Genomic DNA, 21,144 nt, shown 5'->3' with positions numbered 1-21,144 from the left:
CATCTGCATGGCAACAGGAAAGCAATTCTCATCAATGTATATGCCCATACCATGACTAACCTTGAAGAATTTGAGGATAAATTCTCAAATGATCTCCAGTCCTTGATTGCTACTCTTAAAATAAATGACTTCAATGCAAAAATTGGTGCAGATCAACATGGGAATGAGCCATCAGTAAAATTAGGTTTGGCAATTGGAATAGAAAGGGCTTGTCTTGCTGAGATGTGTGCTGAGCATGACCTCCTAATAACTGTCTCCTTCATTACAATGAGTTTTGAAAATCCATATACACCACATCAACAGACTTCCCCTCAACGATCTGCTCTGTTATTTTTTCAAAACTCTCCAGCAAATTAGTTAGACGATATTTTCCTTTAGCAAATTAATTCTGGCTCTTCCAAACTATTCATACTTTCCCATGTGAGTATTAATTCAAATCTGAATAATTGCTTCTAGAGTTTACCCGACACCAAAGTTAAACTGACACAACTGGATTTGCTGGGTCGATCTTTACAACCATTTTAGAAAAGGAGATGATGTTTGTAATTTCCAATCCTCCACATGTACCCTGGAATCTGTTGAAGATTGAAAGATAATCGTCAGAGCTTCTGCAATCATCACTTTCATTTCCTTCAATATGTTTGGATGTATCTCATCTGGTCCCAGTGTCTTCTCAACATTAAGTACCAACAGCTTTTTTTTTTCTTTATTCATTCATGGGATGAGAGTGTTGCTGGCTAGGCAGCATTTACTGCCCATCCCTAATTACCCAGAAGGCAGTTAAGAGTCAACCACATTGCTGTGGGTCTGGAGTCACATGTAGACCAGACCAGGTAAAGATGGCAGTTTCCTTTCCTAAAGGACATTAGTGAACCAGATGGGTTTTCCCCGACAATCAACAATAGATTCATGGTCATCATTAGAGACTTAATTCCAGATATTTATTGAATTTAAATTCCACCATCTGCCGTGGTGGGATTCGAATCCAGAGCATTATCTGGGTCTCTGGATTAACAGTCCAGCAATAATACCACTTGGCCGTTGCCTCCCATCAGCCACTACCTACTCCTTATCAATTTTAATTCCTTCTGCGGCTTGAATGTCCTATTCTGTCACCAGGGCCTGAGTAGTATCTGCCTTATAGGTAAAAACAGCTGGAAAATATACAATTAACAGCTCAGCCATGCCTCTTGTCTTTAGATAAATCCATCTTTTGGTCCCTAATCTGCCATATTCCTCCTTTTATTGTCCCTTTCCTATTAATGTGCCTGTAGAAAACTTTGGGATTCCCTTTGTGTTGGCTGCTAGTCATCTTCATAAATCCTCTTCACTTCTTGTGTTTACTTTTTCACCTCCCTTCTGAACCTTCTCCAATGAATATTGTAATGGGCAGATGTAGCTATGACAGGTCGATTGGTGAGGATAAAGTAAACTTTTCCAATGAATTGGTACCCTCACCATATGCTGCACACCAATGCAGACAGTTCAGAGTAAAGTTTACAAAAATCTTTCAACATTAAAACAATGTTTAACTTCTGCCTGCTTTAAACCCAACAGCTGTGCGCTAAGGTCCACCTGAGTGTTAGGGTATGGTCTGCAATCTGCAAATTGGAAGTTACCTTTTCATCTTTCCTGTTTGGTGACCAGTTATTCAGGCATTGATGAAGAGTGAGTACCTAACTCCCCATATTCCTCTTGCTGTTGCATGCTTATTTTTAAAATTCTAGTGCATCGCCAAGGCATTGAGGCGTTGTCTCTGAAAGCACTGTTTCAAATTCCTGTGATTAAAATTTCTGTACTCAGGCAACAGCCTGCTTTTCAGATAATGACTATCAAGTTAACCTCTGCAACCATAAAATACAGTACCTAGACTGACATTCCGGTTATACAAGTACTCTATATAGTGAAGTTTAGTGTACTGCACTGTTCAGGAGAATACATTTTAAAACTCTGCCTCTTTATTTCTTAAGAAAAACTAAATGTACCTCTTTGGGTAAGGTCAGAAATCACATGACACCAGGTTATCATCCAACAGGTATATATGAAAACACAAGCTTTCGGAACGTTACTCCTCCTTTAGGTGTTAGTGAGAGAGGTAGTATCAGACACAGAATTTATAAGTAAAAGATCAAAGTGTCACACCACTGATGAGGATGTACTAAACAAACCTAAGATGTTGTTAAATCTTTAATCATTTAGAAGGTTTTAATTGATTAATATGTAATCCCTGATCTTTGGTCTTTTACTTATAAATTTTGCATCCGATACTACCTCTCTCACTAACACCTGAAGAAGGAGTAAGACTCCGAAAGCTTGTGATTTCAAATAAACCTGTTGGACTATAACCTGGTGTTGTGTGATTTCTGACCTTGTCCACCCCAGTCCAACACAAGCACCTCCACATCTTAGGGTAAGATTTGGAGCCACTCTGTCTTAAATATAATTAGATGAGAACTAATTTTGACATAAATCTTCAGCTAAATTAAACTGTACTTGCTCCTAGAGCAGCATTAATAAAAATACTCACTTCAGATTAAGTGTTCAAGTGAAATATGTTAGCCTTGTCTTAGTAAAGCAACCTCTTGTGCAGGAGTAAACTATTACAATACAACTATTTGAGCTCTGATTGATGAAATGATTAATGTGGACAGATGTGTTTTCCTTCAAACATTTACACTTCTCTTGAAAAGGTCAAATTAATTTATGCAGAGTCGAGAGCTCCATTTGTCATTAGTGAATGTCACATTCATTATAAGTGCTCTATGCATTTACAATCCTTACAGTTAATCTCCTAACAGCACTGGTGCTGAATAAATTGCAATTCGCATTGACTTCAACAGGTAATGTCTGGTAAATTCTATTTCACTGTGCATGGACCAAATGTGATCAGTGCATTTAATGTGTCATAACAAAAATGTTTACTGTCCCAAAAATATACATGAACAATTGCAAAGAAACTATTCTGGTGGAAACAAGATTGCTTCCAAGTCAGTGTCAATTTAAAACGCTTGGCAAAAGAGACAGAGCTGGTATGTGGAAACATCCTTTTATACTGCAAATTGCATTAATCTGGAATGCACTGCCTGAAAACGAAGTGGAAGCAGATTCAAATATTCAAAGGAAAATTAGATAAATATGTGTGAAGGAACAGTATGGCTATGGGGTTAAGCATGAAAGTGGAATTAATTTGATAACTTTAATAAAAAGACAACACAGACACAAAGGCCAAAGAGCCTATTTTTATGTCCCATCATTCTTCATTCTATAATTGTTGAAGACAACGAATGTGTTGAAATTGAGAATTTGTATTCCTCTGCAACAGAGCAACACAAATATATATATATATCTCCCATCACTTCTCAGCAAATGTTTTTGACCTACTTTTGATTTTAAAATATGTCATTTTCATGGGTCATAGTTGAAGATTGAGGGGTCTTAACAGAGGCTGATATGCCAAAGGAAGCCTGCTTTAGAGTTTTATCCAGCTTGCCTCTGTGTTGATACTCTACGACACATAAAACAGCATCTAGTTTATGACCAGTAGTGCCTGGATTACATTTCACCTGATTCCTTTCCCTGCAAATTCTGGATTTCAGTTTTATTGCCTCTGACTTCCTGAAATGTTCCTTGTTTTCAGGATGGAAGAGAAAGAACAGTGTAATAGTAAATAACCAGGTCAGCATTTTGAGAAAAATAAGTACAAAAATTATTCCAACTGTAACTTTACTAGCTGTGTGTTTGGATAAAATAAATAGATTAAGTTTGTAGTTCTGTTTTCCTCAAACCCTATGTTTTCATTGATTGGATCACTCTGTACATTTTAGCTACTTTTGTTTTTAATCTGCTGATTTTCCTATTGCATCGGTATTGCAGTTGTTACTGGCAATCGTAATAACAGCCCTTGGGAAGTCATTAATGAAGTCTCTGAGCACTCACTCACATTGCAGTTACTTGGATACTCACAGAATCTCTGCCTTGCCCTTTTGTGTTTTGCTGCCTCAGTCAGAACTTAAAGTCTCGCAGAGAGGTAGTATCAGATGCAGAATTTATAAGTAAAAGACCAAAGTATGTCTTGCCATACTGTTTAGTACAGTAAGTCAAGGGGATTGTTCAATCTCAGTCCAGGGGCTTGGATATGCCCTTGTCAGCCAGGAAGTCTTGACAAGGGGTCAGCTGCTTGGGGCATTCAGGGTTGGGGTGCTGCATCATTTTGAGGCACGGAATGGATCATGGTCACTCCTATATGTCCAGTGAAACAAGTCCTGGGATTAGCAGTAGGTTATTCAGAGAAATGCACAAAAATCAGTCAGGAATTTGGGCACACATCAGTCAGGACTGTCCTTTCAATACTGTCAGAGGCCTGGGCCATATGTCCTTGCGATATGTCCACTAAAAATGCTGTGATGGGCATGTTAGGAACTCAATTGTTTCATTTATTTTCATGGGATGTGGCTGGGTTAGGATTTATTGCCATCCTTATTTGCCCTTGAGAAGATGGTGGTGAACTGCTTGTATTGCTGCAATCCATTTCATGTAGGTACACCCATAATTCAGTATGGGGGGAGTTCCAGGATTTTGACCCCAACACACTAAAGGAATGGTGATATATTTCAAGTCAGCAGTGACTATGGTGGGTGGCTATGGGGGATCTTTGTCTGCCACTTTTATGGTGTAAATGTTATTTGCCACTTATCAGCCCAAGCCTGAATATTGTCTAGTCTCACAGCATATGGACATGGTTACTTCAGAATCTGAGGAGTTGCAATCATACAAACATTCCCACTTCTGACCTTATGATGGAGAGAAGGACTGGAGGCAGCGTGCTGGGATGTAGAAGGGACAATAATTGTGGAGGAGGGAACTTATTATAGTAGAGCTTTGGAGAGCATGTGTTACTGTGGTAAAGAAGGTCATTAATAGTCACTACCATCCTGGCTTTCATAGGAGGATAGTGCATCATGATGACTGACAAAGCTAAAGCTGTAGACCTGGGATGAGGGCAGGTTTGGGTGGGGTGGTAGCGTGAGATAAAGATAAATAAAGATAGAAATAGACAAGAATTGGGAGGGAACGTGTGAAAGTTTGAAATTATGGAGTCAATGATGAATGCAAGGAAGAGTTTAGTTTAGGTTTTAGTTTGGGGGATTGCCAAGGTTGATAAACTCACTCTGAAAAGCACGATCTGTGTTGTCTTTCATCCTCATCTGAATTGCTAATGTGCAATGGAAGTGAAAAATAGCTGCCATCACCGAAGTATATGTTTTTCTCTATCTGAGCATGAGGGCTCTGCTTGTGAATGATATAAGACTCTTCAAGGGTCAGTTATATTAGTGAGGCACTTGTTAACGACAGGTAAAAGCCATCTTTGATCACAGAAGTTTCCATGTGAATTTTGTACAGTGACCAACTATGTCAAATACAAATCCTAGCCGTAAGCAATCTTGACCAGTGTTCCCTCTATATTCTCACATCAGTATGGAACTTGGAGTAATCTCAGCAGCATGTTGTATCCATTGAGCAAAAGTCGTATGACTTTTGTTTTGCAGTTTGTTTATTAATTATTAAAATTGCACATTTATACTATTTTACTGCTGCAGGCATTCTACCTGTATACTGTTATCTATTCTCAGTGTTAACTATTAAAAGTGAACATTTATATTATTTTATAGTTACGGATATTCTACCTGTTAAAATAAACAAAAATGTTTTCTGGGCTTTTCTTTTATTCATTCATGGGATGAGGGTGTTGCTGGCTAGGCAGTATTTATTGCCCATCCTTAATTGCCCAGAAGGCAGTTAAGAGTCAACCACATTGCTGTGGGCCTGGAGTCACATGTAGGCCAGACCAGGTAAGGATGGCTGTTCCCTTCCCTAAAGGGCATTAGTGAGCCAGATGGGTTTTTCCATCAATTGACAATGGATTCACTGTCATCGTTAGATTCTTAATTCTAGATATTTATTGAATTCAAATTCCACCATCAGCCTTGGTGGGATTTGAATCCAGGTCCCCAGACCATTGTCTGAATCTCTGGATTAACAGTCCAGTGATAATACCACTGGGCCATTGTCCCCCTCCCCTGCATCAGAGGTCTGCATACAATTTAGTGTGGTGCCACGTACACCACATGTACAACATGACCAAAAGAGGACCCTAATAATTTATTCACCTCATCATTGGCAACTTTTTGTACCTATCTTTATTTGCTGCCCAATGGTTGCATACTGCATTCTGGTTGATATTTTGTCAAAATGAAATGTGTGACTTAATTCACATCAAGTTGTCCAAATGATCTATCGCTAAACCATTTCTGGATTTAAACTTAATCAAGTTCATGAGGTTAAATTCACACTCACAGTCAGCACTTGTTGCCTGAAATGTTGCACAAGTGATCAGCGAAATAGACATTTCTTGAAACTGGTGGTCTTTTAGAACACACAGTCCACCAAATCACTGAATATCTGAATGGAACCCATCTTTACTTTTTACACAACCATCAATTTGAAATTGGAATACTCCTCATAGATCTTTGTGGCGACACTTCCATCATAATTTGGTATAAAAGTGGAATATTTTGATATCAGTGGCATAACACTGTCTTTACCAAATTTATAAATGGTTGTCTTAACGATTACAGCTTGATCAAATGTATACCATTTCAGTAATTCCTCTTCTGAAAATCCAGGCAGTGAGAAAACAGATGAATAAATTGGAGGTTATGACAGTGTCCGCATCACTGTCTGCAACCGCTAGGACCTTCTTTCCTTCACCATTCCAATTAATAGGTTCGCCTGGATACCAAGTCTTCAATTTATTGATCTTGGCTTTTGTAATTGTATCACGTTAATTGTTGTCAAACAATTTCTGCACAAGAATTTGTACAGTGATGCCAGTTCATTGAGAGCATTGTTCAGAGCTGTCAATGCAACCTGATATTGTCGCTTGTGAGCATTTTCAAGCAATATTTGGGTTTATTGGATCACTGCACTTATTCATCTGCTCTGTGCAGTACTCATAAAGCACTAGTTTCACATTAGTGCACTCACTGCAAAATGTCTTGATAGTCACCTCACTTCATTGAAAGGCTGAAATGGCACTGCATCACAATCTGTGATTTGGGCAAATTCCTTAAATTGTCCTTTCTTCACAGTTGACTTGCTGAACATTGTATTCACTGTTCTTAAAAGCATTTCAATATTGTCCATAATTGACACCTGCATCCAAACATCTGAACTAGTCTCTGAACTTCTCTGTAACACAAAGCTGTTCTGATAAATGTTTGGTTTTGCATCAGAAGACTCCAGCTAGTCTGTTTTCCTTTCCCAGCATAACAGATACTCCGCGAGGTGTAAAAATCATCTTCTGTAATTCGAGCTCACTGCTTACATAAAATTGTTTGATTGATGTCACAATGGAGATACAATTACAAGCCGTCAATTTCAAAATTTCTGCAAAGAGAATCTTGCAAGCAGGTTGAGATTCTTGTCAAACTTGATGTACAAATTCAACATTATTTTGTACAGCAATGTCTCTAAGCCTGTCCACTTTCAATTTATGGAAGCAGAATTTGTGCAATTCATCCAGGAACTATCCCTGTGTGATAAAGCCAATGCACTTTACAAATTCAGTTGTGTAATTCTAGTTGCAAGCAGCTCTCAGTGATTGCTGCATACGTTGCCACATGGTCATGAATTTCTTGCATGGAAAACATGGATACCTTATTTCTACTGCAAGAATGACGTTATCAATAAGGAATTTCACTTGATTGGGACTGGTCTTTTTGCGTACTGTATATTGCAACCTCAGTTCATGTTGTTTGTGTTATGGTAAGCATTTATTAAATTCCATGTTCATTTTAGTTTTTGTAAATTAACAAGGCACCCCTGTGTATCTGAGATAGTAGGAACTGCAGATGCTGGAGAATCCGAGACAACAAGGTGCAGGGCTGGATGAACACAGCAGGCCAAGCAGCATCATAGGAGCAGAGAGGCTGACGTTTCGGGCCTAGACCCTTCATCAGCTTTTCTGATGAAGGGTCTAGGCCCGAAACGTCAGCCTCTCTGCTCCTATGATGCTGCTTGGCCTGCTGTGTTCACCCCTGTGTACCTTTTGGTTCAAATGTCACTTTACATATTTAAACGTTCAATCCTGTGACTTTTCCTCAGTACTGACCTCCTTAACTAACTCGCTCTGTACAAAAAATGGCAGCTGCCTGTTTGCTACTACTCAACAGGATCCTTTGTGTACCACCTTAATCTTGTTACCTTGGATATAAACTCCCTAAAGAGGCCATTCAGCCTATTGAGTCTGGACTGACCCTCCAAAGAGCATCCCACCCAGACACAAAGCACCCACCTTATCCCCTGTAAACCTGCATTTCACATGGCTAATTCAGCTAACTGCACATGCCTGGACACTACAGGGCAATTTAGCATAGTGAATCTACCTAACCTGCAGATCTTTGGACTGTGGGAGGAAACTGGATCACCTGGCAGAAACCCACATAGACACAGGGACAACGTGCAGACTCCACAGAGACAAACACCCAAGGCTGGAATCGAACCTGCGCTCCTGGTGCTGTGAGGCAGCAGTACTAGCCACTGTGCCACCCTTATTCCTTCTACAAAGCTATGAATGCTCTGTCTTATAGCTCAACATTAGATACCAAACTGCGCAAGTACTTCAGCTAAAAATCTTTCTGCCTATTTTATATCATCTGAGAACCACCTTTTCCATTTTATACTACTTTCAGTCATGGCAATCCCAACATGGATATTTTTTAAACTTATCCAGAAAACTAAGCTTTAAAATATGAAAAAGAAATGTAACTTCCTACTTGTATCACATGTCACTTTCTTCTGGAATGACTGTCTGCTTCCTAGACTTTGTACCTGATCATCCTAGTCAGTACTGTAAATTCCCTAGGACTCCCTGACCCTGTTCCTACAGCTTTTAACTTGAGTCCCTCACTGGATGTGACCTAGCTTCTTCCCCTTCCTCAAACCTCCTGCTGCTTCGACAATCACAGTTTTTTGTGATTTGCCTGGAGCTGGAAGCAGTTACATGGCTGAGGATTGAGTTCCAAAGGCTTGAGTTTTGGGGCACATGGAGGATCATGGGATTTATGGGGCATGCAGACATTGGGTACCTGCCATCTGGTGGATTCTTCATGGGCATGCATGGTGTGTCAGGTGCATGGGGCATGTGCGTATTTTGTTTTTGTGCTGCACGACCACACATATGTGCTGCTTACGGGGCATGTATATCTCAGCTACATTATTGGTTATTACAAATTGAACAAATTTATCTCTATGAGGCAGAAGGAGTCACAGACAGCACAAGGTCTTCAAGGATGTGGAGCTGATTTCATCTAAAGTTGGACTGTAAAAACCTTTCAGCGTGCTGTTATATGTAATGATGCCTTACTTGGGAGAAGGGGAGAATGAAGGTATCAGGAATGCTTTCCAGATTTCATTCTCTTACTTTTCTCATAATGGAAGTGTGCACACAGCTAGCAAGCTTCAGATCAATAGTGGTTACTGCAAATTTAGAAAATCAACAATCTGATACAGAATTTTTGCATAATTCTAATCTTAACCTTATTGCATTTTGTTCTGTAATGCCAGTTATATAGGCCGTACATCTCAAAGGATGGATGATCAGATGACACAGCATATCCCTCCAGGTGGTTGCAACAAGCAAAGTATTGACAGTAACCAACCAGCCCGTGCTTGGAAAATTCATAACCCATTTTCCAATATTAAGTGTGATTCCACGACTGGAAAGCATCCGTTAGGATCTTATATGTTTCAATTAAGTCATCTCTGACTCTTCTAAACTCCAGAGGATAAAGCCTAGCCATTCTAGCCTTTTTTCATCAGGAAATATGCTTATTTCAAGTGTATGGAGTAAATCTTATCTGAACTGCTTCTAACATATTAACATAAGCTTTAACATACACCTCAGGGAGGTGTAGATTAGATGGGTTATAGGGGGATGGGTCGGGGTGGGATGTTCTGAGGTTCGGTGTGGACTTGTTGGGCCGAAGGGCCTGTTTCCACACTGTCGGGATTCTATGATGATCCTTCCATAAGTAAGGACTTGTACTGTACACAGTACTCCAAATGCCCTGTATAACTGAAGCATAACTTCCCTATTCTTGCATTCAATTCCCCTCACAATAAAATTTAACATTCTATTAGATTTCCTGATTGCTTGCCCACCTGCATGCTAACTATTGCAATTTATGTATGAGGATAGTTGGCTCTACCTGATTACTTTGAACCTATCTAAGTGCCCAGTTTTAAAGTCTGTAATAATGGCTTCTAACATTATTCATATGGCAGATGTTTAAAATTTAAAATGTTCAGAAAAGGTGTAAATCCATTTTGATTCATTCTTGTGAAAAACTTTGCTGAAGTAGAACAACTCCCTAATGTGTATTGGCATTGTCAATTATTATTGCCAAATAACATTTGTGTTTTGTTATTTTCAGAAGATCAGTATGCATTAGAGGCAGCTTCGTATAAGAATGTAAAATCAACTTAATTCTCCTATAATGCATTACCTCATTAGTGACTTTACCAATTAAACCATGAGTTTCCCCATGATGATATCATTCTAAGTGCAGCATAATGTGAAAAACACAGTTTGTAATTTAATACCGTCCCCTGACACCTGATATAAAAGTGATAAATGCTTTCAAGAAGCAGAGGAGGAGATTGTGAGGATTTTCATTTGTTAAAATCTCTTTTGTTCCCTCAGCAAATAGTTCATGCAAACTCATGATATCTTCCAACTTATTGATGTTTTTGGTTTCCTATTCGCTCCTTTGATCTAGGTTGTGCAGTTCCCCAGCTAACATTCACCAAAAATGGAAAGTTACTCTACGTTTTCAACAGATAAAAACTGTTTCGCTAGCATCCTTGGAACTTTTTTCCTCCTTCATACTTAGATGAGATGTGGGAGTCTCTACTTGTCCTTGATTTGATTGATTCACTCTCAAGGGCAGTTAAATGTCAATCACATTGCTAATAGTATGAAGACACTTGGAGACAAGACCAGGTAAGGATGACAGATTTCCTTCCATAAAGGACCTGTGTGAATCAGATGGAGTTTTACCATCATGGTCACCATTACACCAGCATTTATTTCCTGACTTTTATTGAATTTAAGCATCACCAATCACCAAGGTGGGAGTTAAATTCGTGGTGCCAGTACACTAGCCTGGTGTCCTGGACTACTAGTTCACTGACATCACCAGTACACCAACATCTCCGTCTTAAATATTGGTTTAGCCAAAAGAAATATAAAAGGATCTCCCACATAGTGGGCTGGACTTTATGTGTTCCCAATGGGCATGTTTTCAGCAGGGAACTTTCCACCCATTCCCAAGCTGATCCACGTAATACAGAGTGGAGGTCAGGGTGGGGGTTTGAGTGTTTGGAGTCGGGGGCTGGAGGATTTGTGTTGGTGGTTGGATGCCAAGTCAACAGCCTGGCCATCATATTTAAATAAATAACTAAGGATCAATTGAGCATGTCAATGGCTCAGTTCATCCAAATATGATCTTGCCCATGCTGTAATATAGTTGACGTGGGCAGGTGTGCAGGGGTAACCAGCAAATTTACTCCAGCACTGCACATATTTTCTTTTGACACCCACATTTAACTCTCAATGATGAACTCTTCACAGTATTCATCAATTTGATCAGTAGTTTCACTGGTGACATGATCCCAGAAAATGACTTTGCTGAAGTGGAAAGTAGTTGGGAGAATCAGTAGTTCTGTCTTGCAGCCATATCTCCCACTCTACCAACAGAACCTCCCATCTATAACAGTATGGGAGTGGTAGATTTACCCTTTAATTTTCTTTTGAATTTATTCATTTCTATTGATTTAAGAATTGTTATCCCATTAAATGAAAACATGTAATACCAGTGAATTTAGGGCAAAACAATGCTATTCATCAAATTTTTTGAATACACTTTGTTAAAAAAAAAGCCTCACTCATTGGAGAGTGAGACAGTGCTGTGACACTGCACTTTTCAGTATGTAAGGTTCAGATGAAACTATAAATGTTGCATGTGAGGTGTTTGATTGATTTAAATTATTGAAGTTTTGCTGCATTGAGCACTGCCTTGTACTAGTTTGCAGCACCCAATCCACACACTGGGGATTTGACTGCTCTCATTGATTGCCATGGTTATCTGGTCTCAGTGTCTTCTGAGAGTTTATTTGAACTTGGTGGACTTGGGGGAGAACTGATGGTCCCTTGTGGATAGAGCACATTTCTCATCCTCCAAGGCCTCTTAACCAAGGATTTCAGTGCTGCAACAGAGAATCTTGCATCTTGGTTCCCCCATGTTGCGTTATAGCTGAGTGTTTTATAGGCAAGAATTGGTTGCAAATGTCACTCAGCAACTGATCTAGTCAGAATGCCTTTCCATTAGAATAAAGAGCAAAGAACAATACAGCACAAGAACAGGCCCTTCGCCCCCCCCAAGCCAGCGCTCTTTAATTACAGGATCCGTATCGCTCCATTCCCTTCCTATCCATGCATTCGTCCAGGTGTTTCTTAAATGCTGTTAATATATCTGCTTCCACCATCTCCTCTGGCAGCATGTTCCAGGCACTCCCATGCTTTGTGTGGAAAACTTACCTTGCATATCTCTTTTAGAATTCCCCCACTCCTAGTCGCACTTTGAACCTGTATCCCCTAGTAACTGAACCATGCACACTGGGGAAAAGCCTCATATTTTCCACTCTATCCAAGCCATTCACAATCTTATAAACTTCTATCAGGTTGCCCCTCAACTTCCTGCATTCCAGTGAAAACAAGCCTAGTCTATCCAAACTTTATTCATAGCTAAAATACCCCATATCAGGCAAAATCCTGGTAAACCTTTTCTGTGGTTTTAAGTGGTCGTGCTTTAACAGGTGTTAGCTACTCATGATCTTAGGCCTCCTCTGAGGTGGCAAATGGCCCACAGTGAAGTCTCAATTGACTCTATAGTACAATCATGTTCACAGGCAACTGAAATTTGACATCATGAGGGTCTTGTGATGCAATGGTTAACTGTATGTAGTTGTCCTACAGTTGATACTGATGTTGCAAAATGTTGAAACTGATCTTGCCTAGATAGTCAAAAAAAATCAATTCCTGTGTGGATTCTTTGTGCAAGATCTAAAAAGGTCATTTATACTCTGTGACCCACATACAATTATCTATCGCTGTCTGCAATATAACTGAGTCCAAGACATGTTGAATTGTTTGCCGATAATGAATTTTTCAGACTGTTACAATTCTTTAATTTCTAATATTGCGATTTGCAGACTCCTGGATTATCTGAAGAGTCAATCTTATTGAAAAAAGCTTCAAGTTATTCATGCTTATAAAAGAGAATTAGCTTCACATAATTAGTCAGAAAATAGTACTCAACAGTTACTAGATTCTGTGAATTCAATTCAAGCTTGAAAATTGAATTTACTTCATTTTAATATAAGTCGATCTTGGTTCCACTCCACAGACATTCATTTAATATATTTACATAAATTGAAACCTTTCACAGTGTTCTACAATTACCTTTTAAGTCAATTTTATTTCAGGGAGAACAGCAGACAAATTAACATTTTGCGATATTTTGCCTTGTTTTCAAACAGGAAACCATCAAAGTTAAAACATGTCCAACATCCCACCATATACGATGGGAATAATCTATCTATAGAAATACTGTGTGATAGTTTTAGGGTCAGGACATAATAAATACCAATGATTAATAAAGAAGAATGGGGTGTGCAAATGGACTATTTGTATCCTGGCTTATGCTGAGATAAGTGGCTGTAACAATATGCTTCTTAAATAGGCCTTACCGTCCCTGAATCCGAGGAAAGAAAATCATCAGACTTTTGGTTCCTGTTCCAGTTACCATTCAGAAATCTCTTTGGCAGAAAATCTCAATTGAACCCCGTTCCTCCACTAGCTTTTTATCACTCCAACGTGAATGGTTAGTCTGGTAAGGAACCTAATAAGAACCGAAAGAACTGCGGATGCTGTAAATCAGGAACAAAAACAAAGTTGCTAGAAAAGCTCAGCAGGTCTGGCAGCATCTGTGAAGGAGAAAACAGAGTTAACATTTCGGGTCTGGTTAGTTCTGAGGGAGTGTCACTGGACCCGAAATGTTAACTTTGTTTTTGTCCTTCACAGATGCTGTCAGACCTGCTGAGCTTTTCCAGCAACTTTGTTTTTGTTGCAAGGAACCTAATGATGTTGGCAGGATGATTAAAATAAAAATTTACCGGAACACGGACCTGGGAAGTGTAAACTGAGGACTATAAAGATGCAATTCTGCAGTGATAAACTATGCTTTTCATATCAATCATCATTTTCAGTTTCAGTCCAGGAAACTACAAAAGATGTAAAATGTTCTTAAGATTGAAAAATGCAGTATTGTTTTGAAATTGATTTATGAGACAGGAAATTTGACTCCTCACCAATCCCTGACCTTAAAATGTTAAGTACTAAATACTAAATCAGAAGAGCAAGAAACAACATTAAATTCTTGATAATGCCATCTTCCATCTTGATTAAGGGGCTTCACAAATACACTTTAAAAATAATAACAAGATTCTCTTGCATACAATTTGAAGTAACGCTGGCACAATGGCTCACTGGTTGACACTGCTACCTCAGAGCACCAGGGACCCAGGTTTGATTCCACCTTTGGGCGACTGACCGTATGGAGTTTGCACATTCTCCCTGTGTCTGCATGGGTTTCCTCCGGGTGCTCCAGTTTCCTCCCACAGGCCAAAGATGTGCTGGTTAGGTAATTTGGCCATGCTAAATTGCCCACAGTGTCCAGGGATGCCTAGGTTATGTGGATTAGTCATGGGAAATGCAGGATTACAGGAATAGGGTAGGGGGTTGGGTTTGGTTGGTGTGCTCTTCGGAGAGTTAGTGTGGACTCAATGGGATAAATGGTCCATTTCCACGCCGTAGAGATTCTATGATTTTATGATATTGAAATGTTAGGTTAGTTGGGCCACCCTTCAATTCTGCAAAACTCCAGAGAAATTTTTGAATTTACTGAAATGTTTTTGCAATTATAATCAGGTTAATAATCTGACCCTTTTACTGTTCTCAGTTGCATCTAAAGAGCTCACATGTCAGTTAATTCTTATCTCATATTATTTACCTAATATGGTTTCTGTCTCATATTCCAATATCAGATCATAGAACTGAAGATGGAAAGGTGATCCAGGAACAATGGCACACTCTATAGAATGGATCCGATTCCGCTTCCAGCAGCAACAAACCTACAGTGTCTCTGAAACAACACCATTGTTATCATCTCCATCATTGAATTCTCCAGCCAGGACACAAAAGTCAGCTGGTTCAAGCAACCAAAGAATTATCATTCCAAATAATGGAAAGTTTCCCAAAAACTCAGAAAAGCTAATGAAAAGCTACTTGAGCAACAAAATAAGAACCACAAAGTATACCTTCATCAACTTTCTTCCAAAGAACATTTTTGAACAGTTTTACAGGTAAACATCTCAGCTTAGCTGGCTCAACATTCTTAGTGACAACACAGGTATCTGCCAGGAGTGTTTAACATAAACCTTGATTACAATCACATAGCTAAGCTTTTTTAAGTATTTAAATGTGTTTGGATAGTGGAGCAGAAAGTGTCTCCCCCATGTGGAAAACCCAATGGCTAATTTTGCTTCATTGGCCAGCTTGGTACTTCCTCTGTCCTGTGTAGGCCAGCTTGGCATCTGCTTTCCTTGGCTCTCTCTCACTCTGTCCACTTTTGGACAATTCTTGATTTTGATACTCAGTATAAAGAGTTTAGTTTTCAGTACTTGATGTAATGGAGAAGTATTTCAATTAAGCTGGTATATTTGTTGCCAATTAGTTAAATTGAAAAAGGCTTAATGATTAAATGAATTTTAAATGTATTTGACTCCAGGACATATACCTCAATCATCACATTGAACTTTATTGGTACAAATAACTTTGCATTGGTTTCCAATGTTCAAAGTATCAGCAAATCCAATTCTTTCATCAGAATACTATCTTGTACTGAATTCTGATTAAAAATTATTGTCCGCAAATTTTAATTCTGTTTCAGTCCTCAAGAAGCTGCCTGATCTCTTCAGCATGTCCAATACTTTCAATTTGTCTTTCAGGTTTTTAGTTTCCAAATGTAGTGATTGTAGTGAGGTCAGCCAGGTGGACCTCATAGAATATGAATTCCCTGATTGGCTGTTAACCTGGTCCAATCTGAGAACTGGCTCTGAGGAAACTGGACCAGTATCATTAACTATGCACATGTAAATAAAGGGTAACTTGGTGATGGGATACCAGCCTCTGTGGAGTTACTTCACCATGGTCTCATTTTCTCTAGTTTTAGATCAAATTCTTTGCCATCTTCTTACATTTTGGAAATGGGTTTTTTGATATCTGAACATATACATTGAAATTATGCTGACATGCAAATTTTAAAGTCATGGAAATTGTACAGCAAACTCTTGTTTCTTTCAATAGTTTTCATCCTACCAATTAATTACTTATCCAGAGAGGACACCTTTAACAAATAATCAAATGCTGTTGAATATCTCACTCCTCATGCAGATTAGTCATTGAATACATTTTAAAAATGGGATATGACTGGTTATCCAATTTCTCAGACATGTTGTGACAAAGATTCCATTAAGGAAGAAATATAAAGATTTTGTTTTTCCATGCCCTTTCACATCCTAGGTTTGCCAATATTTACTTCCTGTTCCTGGCTCTTCTGAACTGGGTCCCATCTATTGGAGTTTTCCAGAAAGAGATAACCATGTTACCCTTGATCATTGTGATGTCCATTACTGCTATTAAAGATGGAGTTGAAGACTACAAGAGATACAGATTTGATAAAAAGATAAATCAAGCGAGGACACAGGTATTTGATTGGTACGTAATTTGTGATTCAATGCAAGGTAAATCTCAGGTTTAGTGAAAGATTTTTACATGACACAATTTATTGCTAGTCGTTGAGGGTGGTAAAATATGATTTAATGGTTGGCTGTTATATGATGGAATAATGAAGAATAGAACATCAAAGCTTATTATTGCCAATGTAAGGGAAGAGGATCTAAGATAGAGGCCTGGATTTTCCTGGAATCATATAACAACAAAGTCATATCCAAATAGACTGATAGATCTTGGATCTGGAATTCACATGCACATATCTGGCAGAATCATTTTGGACAGTGGAGCAGAAAGTGTCTCCCCCATGTGGAAAACCCAAATGTGGCAAAGGCATTTAGTGATACTGAGTGTCTGAGAGTTGAAAAAATCTTTCCTAGCAGATTGAATAGATCTTTTTTGTCATTAACCAGCATTATTAATGCCCAGGTGTTTTCTACAAACTATTATTATGACAGTGAGAGTTGGAGTTGAGCTCCTCACCATCATAAGGTCAGAAACGGAAATGTTCACTGATGATTGCACAATGATCAGCACCAATTATAACTCCTCAAATACTGAAGCAGTCCATGTACAAAAGCAGGAAAACATGGACATTATCCAGTTTGGGCAGACAAATGGCACAAAAAAAAATTGCACTACACAATGTACCAGACAATTACTTCTCCAACAAGGGCAAATCTAACCATCCCCCTTGACATTCAATGGCATAACCGTCACTGAATCCGCAACTATCAACAACCTTGGGATCACAGAGTCTAGGAATCCTGCAGTGAGTTACTCACCTCCTGATTCCCAAAAGCCTATACACAAGGTGTGATGCAATACTCATCTGGATTAGTGGAGCTCCAACAACACTCAAGGAACTTGAGAACATCTGTGACAAAGCAGCCTGCTTGACTTGCACCATATCCATGAACATTCAATTCCTGTACCACTGACACTCTTGTAGCAATAGTGGGTACCATCTGCAAGATGTACTCCAGAAATTCACCAAGGCTCTTTTCACAGCACCTTCCAAAATCAACAATCACTCCATCTACAAGTGCAAAATCAGCAGATACATGGAACACCACTACTTGCAAACTCCCCAAAGCCACTCACCACCCTGACTTGGAAATATATCATCATTCCTTTAGTGTTGCCAGGTCAAAATTCTAGAACTCCCTCCCTATTGACATTTTGGATCTATCTACACCAAACAGACTGCAATAGTTCAACAAGGTAGCTCACCACAACTTTCTCAGGGCAGCTGGTGATATGTAAAAATGCTGGCCCAATGATGTCTACAGATCATAAATCATTTTTTAAAGTTTGATTGGCATCTTCAAGATGTTTTGAAAGGATTAGTTGTTTTTGATGCAGTGTTATGAATACAAATGTTTATTTTATAAAAGATTAAGAACTTGAAGGGAATTAAATTTGTTGAATGGTCTTTCAGGCATGGGAGCTTTTTTATATAGGTAGGAATGTCTGGAATGAATATTTTGTCCTTTATTATATTTCATCGGAGCATAGGCCCTGAGTTCATGAGGTGACAGAATAGGCATATATTTCCTCTAAGTTGGCATAGGGGCTAAATTGTCCATGGGTGTTGGTCAGGGCATGAGGGACCAGTGAGAGAAGTCATGCACTCTGGTGCTTTGCCTATTCCTGGCTCCTTATTCTCCTTACACACCATTTTAAGCCTCCCCATCAAATCTTTCAGGTTCTATGTATGCAAACTGTTCTGGGATAGTCAGAACGAGTTGAATAATATTCAAGGATCCTGGAAGATTTAATCTGCTGGGACAAGGAGAAGTGAGCTTTCGGAAAGCTGGGAGTAATTTAGGACTTAATTTTGAGTGCTACATATCTATTGAATTAAAAAGTGTAAGCATATTCCATATAATACAAAGTAAAAATGCTTCAGAGCATATTTCAGTTGCATTAGTTAATGCAAAGGCACCTTTTCTTGAGTTTGGGATATTAGTTGAATGTTAAATAATGTTTAGTTAAATTGATTTAACTTTTGCTGCCCAAAGATTATAAAACTTGAAACCCTGTCTTGGAATTCTTTCCATTGGTTACTGCAAAATTCATACCTTAAAAAATGTTACTGATACTTAGAGAAATCTTAACTACTATATCCAACTGGAGACTATGTGGGGATGCATGGGCAAGAGAGAGTATGGAGGGTGATGGTAGGGATGAGCAAGGTAGGCTAGAAGGAAGGAAGGAAATACGACAGGTTTCTGCTCCTCATTGCTGTTTTCCAATTCTTGTTGGAGAAAACTTGCATTTTTTGCCTAGTGCTAATAAGGACAGGTTCAGCTGTAACATTCTTTATGAAACAAAAACTGCTGCCATTCATTGCATAGGCTGACACAGGGGGAGTGACCATTCTAAATCAAGTGCATAAGATTACATTTGCTGGTTGAACTCCATGCAAATGTGAGAAAAATTACAAATTGTGTGAAGAAAAGTTTCTTGTACTTGAAAAATTGATAGGGTACTCCAGAAGAACAGGTAATGATTGCTTATTTTATATGTTGGTATGGGGAGTTCACTCTGCTGGAGTTATAAAACATCTTCAAGTTTTGTACAGATTACAGGATGCATATTACAATTCCAATACTACAATAACCATGTGTCCCATTTTATCTACACTTCCCACAGTCTTTGTAGGCGTTGTCCATTCCTCATCCAAGGTCCTTAATTGCATGGTTTCTAGCTATGAACTTTGACAGTCTGGATTCCTAGTTTGTTAGCTCTCAAATGCTTCTCATTATTGACTATATGGCAAATGTTTTAACCCATAACTGACTTTTAACCCTGTCAATGATTGCTCATTCAACATCCAGATTTATTTTGCTGAAAAAGAATAATAGATTCAGCCTGATTAGAAGATAGTTATATTTAGATTATCAATTTACTTCTGGCTTGTAAATCAAAATTTTTGTATTTGAACACCCAGAAACTAGAAAAGGAATTGCACATTTTAAAGGTTTTTTTTGCTTTGTCATTCATTTGCGCTTGAATGAATATAAAATATTTGAATGGTGTTTTGGTGTAACATTATTTGAATTGTTAAATTAAAATATTCTTCAGAAAAATAATTGTTCAATTGAAGCTATAATTTAAAAGGATATTTCTTTAACCCTGCCAAAGATTGACATGATATTGCATTATGATAAACACGGGGCATACACTGTGCCCTTCACCAAAAGCTGTTAATCCCTATTTCCTGTACAACGTGAACATAAAATAAAACATAGCACAGTCAACACAGTGATTATACCATATCAAATGGGCTTAGAAAGTTGAGTTCCTCATTTATTTCATTTCATCACTGTTTAGTTCAACCAACTTGTCTTCCACATTACATGAAGTGTCAAGGCAAAATGGTTGAAAGAGTGACGTTAGTCATGCAAGGAACAATATTTGTCATTTCCTTGTGGATTTGCCTAGCCAAGTGTCAGAGATGGATATGCTGATTTCATCACAATGCTCTTCATTTATTTTAAGCATATTTTGCATAAATAATGAGCCAGTATATCTACCTTTCTTTCAAAACAAATTAAACAAACGGCAGTTTTGTTTGTAACTTGGAGTTGAGATCATATCTCATTCACCAATGTTATAATACTTTAGGAAAGCTCAGAAACACATTCAGACATTTTTATTACATTTAAGTCACTATATAAATGCACATTTTTGATGCTTCGTGATGAGTACGATATGTGAGTTCTTTTTTTTTTTAAAATTGCAAATCAATTTTTTGAAAACTTTCGAAGCAAATTATTTCACCCGATCTTGCAGCTTAACTAGGAATAAAACTCCAACTTCAGCTGGCATACTGCTTTTCACAATACTTAACAATTAAATCATGTAAACCAACAAAAGCATGTGATCAACTCATTAGAAGGATAATATATCTTGTTGTGTTTTAATCCTGTCTTTATTAAACATGATAGTCTCCAAATTACCATCAACATCATCATTGGGAATCCACCCTGGGAATTCACAACAGTCAGTTACAAGGTCAAATTAACCTATGACAGTGAAACAAGGTGTAGCAAATCCGTATCAGAGATAGTAGGAACTGCAGATGCTGGAGAATCTGAGATAACAAGGTGTAGAGCTGGATGAACACAGCAGGCCAAGCAGCATCATAGGAGCAGGAAGCTCCT

The 21,144-nt window shown here is 38.5% G+C and overlaps 1 protein-coding gene across 1 annotated transcript in view; it reads left to right on the top strand.

The window, feature by feature from the left end:
• atp10b (ATPase phospholipid transporting 10B) overlaps positions 1-21,144 on the top strand; it is a 268,085-nt gene that overhangs the window by 154,808 nt on the left and 92,133 nt on the right. The window contains exons 3-4 of the mRNA XM_048604042.1: positions 15,226-15,543; positions 16,763-16,957. Of these exons, the coding sequence (XP_048459999.1) occupies positions 15,263-15,543; positions 16,763-16,957 (476 nt within the window). The 5' untranslated portion in view covers positions 15,226-15,262. The remainder of the gene's footprint in view (positions 1-15,225; positions 15,544-16,762; positions 16,958-21,144) is intronic.

Source organism: Rhincodon typus, chromosome 12, assembly GCF_021869965.1.
Source record: "Rhincodon typus isolate 14 chromosome 12, sRhiTyp1.1, whole genome shotgun sequence".
Classification (NCBI taxonomy): Eukaryota; Metazoa; Chordata; class Chondrichthyes; order Orectolobiformes; family Rhincodontidae; genus Rhincodon; species Rhincodon typus.
The sequence above is the reverse complement of the archived record's forward strand: the minus strand, read 5'-3'. Positions and strand labels throughout refer to the sequence as shown.